Source organism: Haemorhous mexicanus, chromosome 6 (assembly GCF_027477595.1).
Source record: "Haemorhous mexicanus isolate bHaeMex1 chromosome 6, bHaeMex1.pri, whole genome shotgun sequence".
In the NCBI taxonomy this organism is placed as follows: Eukaryota; Metazoa; Chordata; class Aves; order Passeriformes; family Fringillidae; genus Haemorhous; species Haemorhous mexicanus.
Window position 1 is genome coordinate 33626579 of NC_082346.1, and position 11072 is coordinate 33637650.

The 11072-nt window shown below is 38.5% G+C and overlaps 1 protein-coding gene across 1 annotated transcript; it reads left to right on the top strand.

Annotated features, from left to right (window-relative positions):
* The first annotated feature begins 7926 nt into the window (after positions 1–7926).
* LOC132328347 (fibrinogen-like protein 1-like protein) lies at positions 7927–10598 on the top strand. The gene is made up of 2 exons (XM_059848179.1): positions 7927–8090; positions 9529–10598. The coding sequence occupies exons 1-2, from the start codon at positions 7943–7945 to the stop codon at positions 10227–10229; spliced, it is 849 nt and encodes a 282-aa protein (XP_059704162.1). The 5' UTR covers positions 7927–7942; the 3' UTR covers positions 10230–10598.
* The last annotated feature ends 474 nt before the right edge of the window (positions 10599–11072 follow it).

Sequence of the window (11072 nt, forward strand, 5' to 3'; positions counted from 1 at the left end):
TTGCGCAGGTACTCCTCAAATATTTTTCTTCTATTTGTTCAAGTACTTGAGGTAAAACTAGTGCATTCAGATGGAAAATATTTTCAGCTTACTGATTTTAGTAGATGTGTTTTTGTAGTAGAAATTATCCTGAAAGCTGACTGCTACCTACATAGGTAGTGTTTAAAATACGACTCTGAGTTTGACTCATACTTTGCAATATGCTAAATCTGGATCAGATCTGAAATGCTGGGTACTTTTAAAGTTTATTTTCTCTGAAGTCCAGACAGTTGATGAAGAGTTGGTTGTTTTGGTGGTCCCTAGTCAACCTTACTTGGAGCAGGATTATCACCAACACCCATTCAGTCATACTGTGTCTAGCCAGTATTAAAAATCTCCAAGTACAGTGGTTCCACAACCCATCTGGGAAACCTTTTCCCCTGTTCCCTGCTCCTGGTGAACAAGCTTTCCCAAGTGCCCAGTTTGAATCTCGAAGTCAAGGGTTGTGGCCACTGGACCGTGTTGTTGCTAGACTACGGGATTAATCATGCTAAAAGCCTGGTGAGATTTGGGTGAATAGTGACATGCAGAGGAGCCCTAGTCAGCATAGTCAGTGATAATGGAAGGGACAGACTTCTCTGCTCCTAAGGTTATCAAAGATAAATTATTCGACCATTGTCCCTGGTGTGAAACCTAAACAAAAAAAATCCCAGAGCTCCTGGCACAGTGATGTACTGCCTACAGGGGATTTGCTATGAGATACAGGGTAAAGAGCACTGTGCAGCTGTTTAAAGGTTATTACAGGATACTTGTAACGTGACTCTGGGACCATATAGAACTTTCTATGAAATGTTTAGTGAAAGGACCAAAGGTCAGAAAAGGAGGGATCCATGGAGCAAGGAAGAACAAACCTGGTTTGATTTCTTTCTTGATTTCTTTATTTCTTAATCAGTCTTTGCTGGCTGCTTTTCATCACCTTATCATCCCCTGGTTTGTTTTGGTTTTTTGTTTGTTTGTTTGTTTGTTTGTTTGGCTTTTTTTGGTTTTTTTTTTTGTTCTCTTATTTTCTGTGTTTTGAAAGGTATCATACTCTTTCTTTTGCTTAGATTTTCCCCTTTTTAAAAGATAGGCCCAATGAAATCCTCTGGGACCTCCATTACTTCTAAAATGTAAATGGTTCAGAGAAGACTTTTGCTAGATCATAAGGTACATGCATAATTTTATCTGTCCTTGCAACTTTGGAAATACTGTACTACTTCAGATTTTTGGAGATGCTTTTCACTTAATCTGGCCTTCAGTCTTACTCCTTCATTAAAATTCATTTTATAAAGTATCTGATCACTGCTTATGAAGTCTGCAACAAAAAAATCAGTGCCATTTGCCCTTCTCCCTCCTAAAATAATGGGATTTTGGCTTTAACTTCTTTTTATGTCCAATCTATTTACAGAATATTTGTTGGGTTTTTATGTCCCGTGACAGCAGTAACCTTTCTAATCTTAACCTTTAATTTTATAATGATCAGTTATTGTGTTATCCCTATATAGTCACTCTTAGGATTTGTTCTTTGACTCCCCTTGCTTATACAACTTCATTCTGACTCTCAGATTTTTAAACAACGTTTTAGCCAGACCTTTTGTGGTGTTACTATGATTCGTGTCTTTCTTTATGAGAAATAATTTGTCATTTCATCTTTGCTATAATACCTTTTATTAATTGCCAGCCTGCTCAAAGAGCCTGTCTCTCTCAGACTCTTAGCAAGAGAGAAGATGGTTGCCTAAGTTTATTGGTCTGTCTTTTATTTTTTAAAATATAGTCCTTGCAATGCTGCACATACTTTTCCTCAGAATCACAAATTCTACTATCTTAAGACAGGTGTCACCTATCTGGCATTCCATGCAAGTATTCTCCAACCGTTTTCACCTGCAGTGTTCATATCTGGCAATTTTTGCCACCTTTAGAATAAAAAAAAAATCAGATGTTTCCTATCAAACTGTTTTTCAAAGCAATCTGAGTAACTTAAGGTTTTCATTACCACCAGTCCTGTCAGCTAACCAGTTATTTTCCAGTGTCTTCCATGATGATTGTTTTGATTGTATTTTTCAAGTTAGGTCAGTGTTTTTGTTGAAAGAAAACCCTCTTCAATTCTGTTAAGTTTCTACACCCTTAGAATTTAGTCTTGTGTTCAGCAGGAAGATATAAAGAATATGTTTTTAGTATTTACTTCAGTTATTTCTTAAGAAAGATTTTCATAAGAAATCTCAATAAATTTGCCGAATATTTGAAAAGTCAAATGTTTCTAAGAGTGTAGCATTTGTTCTGGTTTACATTTAGTCAAAAAATATACTTTGGTTCGTTCCCCAAAAAATGGTTTATCTCACAAATACTGAATGTGTAAAAAGAGACTTCAAATTTGTATTGAAAACAGCCTTATGTGCAATGTGTTTCAGCAGTTAATAACTGCTTTCTGCATTGTCAGACAAAACACACACTTCATATGCCAATGCCAGCTCATAAGTTCAAGAACAAGTGAAAGCTGTTATGAACATTTTTTTGTTACTGATCCTATTCAAGGATACCCAAGTGCATTTAGCCAAGGCTGCAAAGCAATTCAAAACCTCTCAAAGCTGTAGAAGTATTTCTATGGCCTGATTTTGTTGTTTGGTGGGGCTTTGTTGTTTGTTTTCCCAAAGCAATCATTTGTGCCGTGTGCCTATGAAACTTCTTTCAGCAAAGATACTAACACACTTTGTTATGTGTTTTATGTTTTGTCATGTTAGAGCTTTGTTTCTTGTGTTCCTCAGTATACTGAACAGCTTTCTTGCATGTAAGCTAGCATTTTGCATGCTTCTGGCAACCATACAAATCCATAAATCACCCATTCCAAGCCTTTTGAACGCCCTGGGTATGCAAGTTGCCAGCCTGTGTGAAATCCTTTCCCATAATGACAGATTCCGTCTTGGGCACAGTGATTGGATTTTTAAATTCTTGGAGAAGGAAGGAGTGGGGCCAGCAGAACTGCCTTGGATTTCCAGAGAGATCGGCCCCATCCTGAAGTGCAAAGGATGTTCTCCAAGAGGGAAATTTTAGATGCAGGAGCAGGCTGTCCCATGTGCCAAAAGGTGGCGAGGAAGAGTAGCCTGGCTGAACAGAGAACTTGGACAGGAACTCAGAGAGAAAAGATTTTATGACCTTTGGAAGAAAGGGCAGGAATCTCAGAATAATTACAAAGATAATGTGAGCATATGGGGAATACAATTAGAGGGGTCAAAGCACAACCAGAATTTAATCTGACTATTGCCCTAAATGACAATAAAAATGTTTCTATAAATGCATAACCAGCAAAAGGAGGGCTAAGGATGATCTCAATTTTTTAATGGATGCAGGGGTAAACAGTGACAAAGGATGAGGAAAACATGAGGTGCTTAAAGTGGTTAACAACAAGTTATTCTCAAGCTACTCAGCCCTGTGAATTGGAAGACAGGAATGGGGAGCAGAATGAAGTCACCACAATCCAAGGGGAAATGCTCAGTGACCTGCTCTGCCACTTAGGCACACTCAGGTTTAAGGGGCCAGGTGGGTGCTGGCCGAACTGCTCACTGAGCCCCTTTCCACCATTCACCAGCAGTCCTGGCTAACCAGGAAGGTTAGGGGAAATGCAACATCTGTCTACAGGACTGGAAGGAGGATCTGGGAACTGCAGGCCTGTCATCCTGACCTTAGTGCTGGGGACGTTCATGGAGCAGAATAACCTGATGGCACTCAGGACAACCAGGGGATCAGGCCCACCCAGCATGGGCTTGTGAAAGACCCTGACCAGCTGGGTCTCCCACCACAAGGTGATCCACTCAAGTGGATTAGGGAAAGCCTATGGATGTTCACCTGGATCTTAGTCAAGCCTTTGATGTTGTTTCCCAGAGCATTCTCCTGGAGAGACTGGATTCCTATGGCTTGGATGGGTGCACCCCTGTCTGGGTAAGAAAGTGGTTCAGTAGGTGGCCCAGAGTGGGGCTGAGTGGTGCTATGTCCAGCTGGTGACTGGCCCCCTGTGCTGCTCCCCAGGGCTCGGTTGTGGAGCCAGTCCTGTTTAATGTCTTCATCAATGATTTGGATAAGGGGATCTAATGCACCCTCAGTTTGCAGATAACAAGTTGGGTGGAAGTGTTGATCTGCTGGAGGGCAGGGAGGCTCTGCTGAGGGATTTGAACAGGCTGGATCCGTGTGCCATATGGATATGAAGAATGTGCAAAGAGTATTTCCACACAGGAGACTGAATTGGAAAAATTCAAATGAATACTTATCAGTTAAAGCTTAGCAGAATCAAAAGAATAATTAAAATTTCAGCATACTGTAGAGAAAGAACATGTGGTCATTGGGCTAGGAAACAGAGTATCTTAATTAACATGGCTAACAACAAGTCATTGTAGCAATGTTTTATTTAGAAATCTGTACATTACGAAACCATACCTATCTAAAGTACTCTGACCTTAAGATCTTGCTATAATTTCTGAAAAATTATTCTCAGAATGCAGAGCAGAGAGGGAGATGCAAAGATTTTAATTGTTTTTCAAAGTTTTCATCTTCAAAAATAGATGCCTTTCTGTGCATGATTGAATGAATGCTGGTGCCCTTCTCTCTTCTAATTAAACACTTCCCACTTCACTTCTGCTCTGCCACCTCAGATAAAAGTTCGGAAATCAACAAAGAAGCAAACTGCAAGAAAGTAAAGAAAAATGGAAAGACAGGAGAGGAGATAAACAGTGATGAAATATATGGGAATCAAGGGCACCAAACATGCACCCCAATTTCTATCAGAGTGATGAGAGGCCTATCAATAAATATCACTAGGGTCAATGGTGTTTTTCAGAGTGCATCTATTTGGACATAGTGGAAAGTGGTACCTTCCCTTACCTTTTCTTAGCATACTATTTCAGCAAGATCTCTATATGTTCAAAGCAATTTTGTATTTCATAAGTTGCCATACAGTATTTTCATGCCTTAGACAAGGCTTGTAATACTTAGTACCAGCCATAAATTAGATATTGTCAAACACACAAATATCAGAAGTTCCCTGAGCTTCATAATGCTAGAGAAGAGAATATGTATTCTTAAACTTTTCCCTGTAGCTCTACTACTGATCAGCGTCATGGAGAAGATACTCTTCTGGCTCTGTGTGGACATCCTCCTGTGGAATAGATTACTTGTTCTTTAAAATGGAAGCGAAAGATCACTGAGTTTTAAATGTTCAAGCAAATTTTTCCTAAGACATTTGCTGTGGGTATTGATTTAATTGTACTTGAAATACAAATCCTCGCTGAACATGAATTATTGAAGAACAGAAATTATGACTTGATATGAATTCCGAAGTAGAGCTTGCACAGGTCTTAAATGTTGCATCAATTTTAATTTTGATTTGTTTTAAAGAAGGAATTTGATCAAAGCAGGTTGCAGGGAGAATGAGGGAGCTCAAAAACTTAAGTGTTGCCTAAACTTTGAAAGGGTAAATGTAGACTAGACATCACCTAAAGGCTGTGCAGACAGACAGTAGAACTTTCAGATACATAGCTGCATAGCAATAATTAATTTATTTAGTTCATGACAGTTTTGATCTGAGTTGATGTTAACTGACTCTTGTTATTTCACATAAACTAAAACAGAAACCTGTTGACCAGCCAGTTCTTTTTGTTTGCTGTATTTTTAGAGCTCTCAGACACTGTTTCTGATTCATTCACATTAAAGCATGAACAACATGGTTTATAGTTGGGTGGTTCCTAATACTTAAAAATCAAGTAATCTCTGTGCAATATAAATGTGACTACTTTTCAGTGGAGCTTTGAGTTAATTCATCTATGCAAAATGGCACAGTAAATTTTAGCATCTGCCTGTGTCTATTTAAGCAACATAAATAATTTACTGAACTAAAATTTCTTCATGGTTCTCCACCACTATTGGTTAATTAAGGAAATTTAATTTAATTACTATGTCATTTTAATAATTATGGAAGAACTTTGTACTTTATAATTCATAGGTACTTTATTGCAAGTATGTGTCAGAGCAAAGTCCAGCAGATTAAGCACAGTGTGAAATAAGGAATATGCAATTTTGCTGCATTTGAGATAGCACATTGGATCTGATTTATTCACCTAGGCTTAAGTAGCAGGCAAAGTACAACTGTAGAGAGTGAGCTCATTTGTGTTCTTTGCCACTCTCCATTTGAAAGAGGTAAGGTGCCTGCCCAGAGCTGTGTTTCCTGGGTGCTTTCCTAATAATTTTTAATACCAATTTCGATTCCAGAATTAAATTGATCTTTAAATCAATTTTCAATGTTTAGGCATAAATATAAGTGAAGAAAGAAGGCTGACTCATTCAAAAACACTAAAAGAACCAAAACAGTTCAAAAAATAACTCCAATTCCATGAAAATCAAGATTTGGGCTTGTGGATTAAGGATTGATTGAAAGTAATTAATAATTTTATACTTCATAACAGCAATGATAAAGTTTTCAAGGAAGATGACAGTAGAAAATACAAGTACAGCAGAATTTAAATGCTTAAAGGGAAGCACTGTGCCAAATTTCATGGAAGGTTATTTTCCAGTTTATTATGATCCCAATGTCAAATGACCAACTTTGCATAAAATGGCAATTTATGTTTTAATATTAAATCATGGTTATTTCTGAATATTTTTAGGTAGAATAGAAAAATTCTGGTTTGCTGGCTTTCTGTATGGTAGTCAGAAAAACAATTAACTCTCAATCCTGAACTTTATTACAATGATTTATCTTGGACCTTTTTAAAAAAATGCACTGAATTTTTTCACTCTGGAAAACTGTTTGCTGAATCTGCTGCTAAGTCATTAGATTTATAAGGAATGTGGTTTTGTTGCAATGTGAGCCACTATGGAGAAGGGTACTGGCCTCTGCAGACTGTGCTGACACTGGCAGGAAATAAGCCCTGACCAAAGAGCTTTTTTGGTAGATCTATTCTCTGCCTTCAGCAAAGCCACTGTGGGGAGCCCAGTCCTTAAAAAAAATAAATTAAAAGAGCATTAAAAGAGTTTGGTTTGAGTCTAAGTAAATATATCCTTTGAGAGCATAGAAAACATTTGTTTACCTGGTTCATTCTAAGCTGTTGTTGACAGAAACTCCTCTTCAGAGAATCTGGGGCTTGCTTAAGTGAGGACCCCAGGATTTTGTTCAGTAATAGCCTAAGTCTTCTTCTGTACCAAATGAAGTATTAATGTACCCCAAAAGGTGAATAAAATGAGGCTCAAAGCTGTCTCAATTGAGTATATTGAACCCTTGTGGGATTTGAAGAGGCTAAAGAAAAGTTCATTTGCTTTATTTACTGAACTTTTTTTAAAAACCTGATTGATACCTGTGACCTGTTATTTCAAGCTGCACATAGAAATTCACAAAATATCATAGTTCAGGTTAAGTGAACTCTCCAGTGCATGGAAACCTTCCCAGTACTAGGAAAGCCATGTGTCTGAACACTGTTTGAGCTACAGACAGTCAGCAGAGCCAATGTCACTGCTTCTGTCCCTTCGACCATTGGTGTCTCTATTTCACTATAGTTTGGATTCAGGCAATAAGAAAAATTCAACTATGATAATTAAAAGTTGTGCTTTTTCTTTTGTCAGTACACTACTCTTGATGGCTTTTTGCCACACCCAAAATTGCATTATGCTTCATTGCCTAGCATGGCACAAGGTGACAGGTGAGAGATGTTCTACGTGTCTCAGCACAGCACTCTGTCAGGGAAGTGAATGATTTGTCAGAAATGAGACATCAGGAAAGGAGAGGTCCTTCAAAGATGGGAGAAGCCAACTTTGACAGAGGCTTACTGTATTGAAGCTCGGTATTTCAAAACTTTTCTCCTTCAGCACTTTTGTACTAGAAGCCATAAATATTGCTGTTTTCAGCTCCAGTCCTGTTTTGCTGCAGGAGGACTGACGCAGAAGGAAGATGCCATTGAGGAGCTCAGCAGGATTCCTGCTGCTCTTGCTCTCTCAGTGCACTGTGTCCCTGGGCACCAAAGAGGCAGTGGTCCTGGCTAATGCCCACCTCCTCCCCCAGAGTGACTATGAGAGACTGGGAAACGCCCATGAGAAAGGTACTCATGAAGACAGGGAGTGATTTGGAAGTGTTCTGTGTTTACTTTATTGCTTTGCTGTAACATTGTCAACCAACATATACCAAAGCTAGCTCTGGAAGAATAATTTGCCATATGAACATGTCCTGCCACAAAGTCCTGAACCTGTCTGTAGAAGTTGTTCTATAATGATCACTGAGAAGGGCAACTGTGAGGGTCACTGTTTATTACTGGTTTGGACATCACCATATAAATTGCTTAAATAATTCTTCTATAAAACCATGGCATCATATTTGGAGTCAGGTAAGCTATGTCTACCAGGCAAATGTAATTTTACTGAATTTTTCTCACAGAGATAATAAAATTGTCAAGTTTGTATTAAATGCAAATTACAAATATTTCACAGTTTAATGACATAAGGACATACCTTTCAACTCTATGGAGAGGTGAGTGATTTCAATTCATAAACATATTTCTGAGTAACAGAACACTGAATACCATCCTTCTCTGTGAAAGGAATTCTCTCTCTTTAAGTAATATGTAAATGTATATTTAAATAAATTATGTTCTGGCTCTTAAGAAGCCTCAGAATCAATTGTAAAATTCAGAGCATTGTGCTGCAGTCTCAGAGATGCTTGATATTATACTAGAACAAGAAGTTACCCTATCAACATGTTACATTTAAAAAACACCAGTAAATACTTTAGCCCAATAGAGAGGGTCAACCCAAGCCTTGTATGCCATTTTTGTTACCCTCTGAGTCTACTGGATAAGTAATGAAATGTGGAAAAGCAGTTTCACCCATCTTCCCGATCTTGGTGTTCAGCTCTGAACAGAACTGTGGTCCTACCTGCAAATCCATGATAAAATTTAGCCTGGAGTTTGAGTGAAAAGAACTCATCCAAAGAAAATCCTCAGATGTTTACAAGCTTTATGTTAACAAGAAATATGCTTTAATATCTCCCTTTTATCAATGAAAACATGGCATACATTTCAGAATTTAACACAAGGACGTTAGAGGTGCCTGAAGTATAAACTGGTTCAAGAGAAATTAATTTGTTCATTGAGGAAAAGACTAGGTCTAGCTAACAATTGTCCTACAGATGGAACAGGGAAATGCAGACTTGCTGAGTACTCAGTCTGGAAGAATACTGGTGGAAAAGGACTGTACACAGTTTTTGGCTTTTCAACCATATTTCTGTCATAAATAAAAAATCATACTTCTGTTGTATGACAGAGTAACAGAGTAAATTTTTGAATTTCTGAATATCTCCTGCATGTTCCTCACAGAAATCTTCCCCCTTTAGGTGGATAAATCGCCATCAGCTGCAATGAAGTCCAGTCTGAAGAGAGTCATTCAGTCACTCTAAAGGACAGAACTCAATTTCTGAAATTTATTATTTGAACAGAATTTACTTTAATTTTTTTGTGTGTGTGTGTTTTTTTTTTTTTTACTCAGACTATCCAAGGGATTGTTTTGAGATTTTAAAGCACTCCAGAGGAAATTCCAGGGATGGCCTTTACATCATCCAACCGAAAGAGGAACCAATTGTTGTCTTCTGTAACATGCAGGATGGCGGCTGGACAGTAATCCAGCACATTACAGCCAACAGCACTGTCGACTTTGACAGGACCTGGCAGGACTACAAATATGGATTTGGCTCTGTTCATGAGAACCACTGGTTAGGAAATGAATACATGCATCAGTTAACAGGCAGCTCAGTGCAATATATACTTGGGGTTAAACTTGTAAATCTAAATGCTGAAGTCAAATGGGGACAGTATGAGCCATTCCTGATTGAGGGGGAAGAGTCTCAATATCGGATCAGGGTTGGTCTTTACAAAGGCAACGCCACTGATGCGCTGACCCTGGACACAGAAGCTTACCTCCATGACAACCAGAAGTTCACCACCAAGGACAGAGACAACGACAATTACTTTATGAATTGTGCTAAGCTGGAGCTCAATGGCATTCCCGGGGGAGGCTGGTGGTACGACGCATGCGCTGGAGCAAACCTAAACCGCAGGAACGCGATCTACTGGCAAAAAGACTGCAGCAAGCAACAGCCCTGCAAGTTTGCATGGATGATGGTCAAACCCATCGAGCACCACCAGTCGTACCCTGCCAAGGCCTGCCCCTGTCAGAAAGTTGAACTGTAGACAAGCCACGTGTATTTGACAGGAACAGGGACTCTCTCAAGTGACTGAAGTGAACTCACTGACTGAGTAATAACCCTAAGTAACCACGAGCGGAAATTTAAATTGGGCCTCTCTAAGGGCCTTATGTTGACATATTGTCCAGTACTGGAACATGTCACAGAAATTTGCCAGCCACACAAGTGAGAAACTGTCAGAAACTGAGGCCTTTACCACAAGATTTAAATGACCAGAAGATTTAAGTAATTAATTTTATACTATTTTAGCCATAAGACAAGTCCGATATGAAATCCAGGCTAAGATGTCTTGTACAATATATACATGAATAAAAATGCATTTCAGAAGGTTTTGCTCTGGTGTCAATGTTCATGATTGATTGCACATCTATAATTGCACATCTTCATATATCCTGCAGGGAGGAAATTTCCAGTTAAATACCTACATTTACAAAATGCACACTGAAGTGTATTGCATACCACAGGACTTCAACAGGCCTTTTCTTTTGAACTTTAGTGAATGGTATTTTAATATTTAAAATTGGAATTAACTTCATATCCCATGGCTTCTTTCCCCCTTCATTGACTCTTCCTTTATCTCTACTTTTTAATGATCCCATATACGGTGATGTATTCAGCGCAGGCTTTTCTTTTCTACCTTCATTTCAGAGCACTCAGCACTAATGGCACTGCCAGCTTTCCCATTTAAAATCACTGATCCAAAGCTTATAACCCCTCAGAATTTTTCCCCCAAGAAACTCTGTGAATACATTTTTAAAAAGATCAGATTGATGTTGCAACTGTTTATTTATTCCTCCATTTTTACCCTGAAGATTACTCCACTTTATTT

Bases quoted from the DNA above. Each gene is read 5' to 3' on its own strand.
- LOC132328347 (XM_059848179.1), top strand. From the start codon at position 7,943: ATGCCATTGAGGAGCTCAGCAGGATTCCTGCTGCTCTTGCTCTCTCAG. The intron at 8,091-9,528 runs GTACTCATGAAG...TTTTTTACTCAG, and splicing joins GGGAAACGCCCATGAGAAAG to ACTATCCAAGGGATTGTTTT.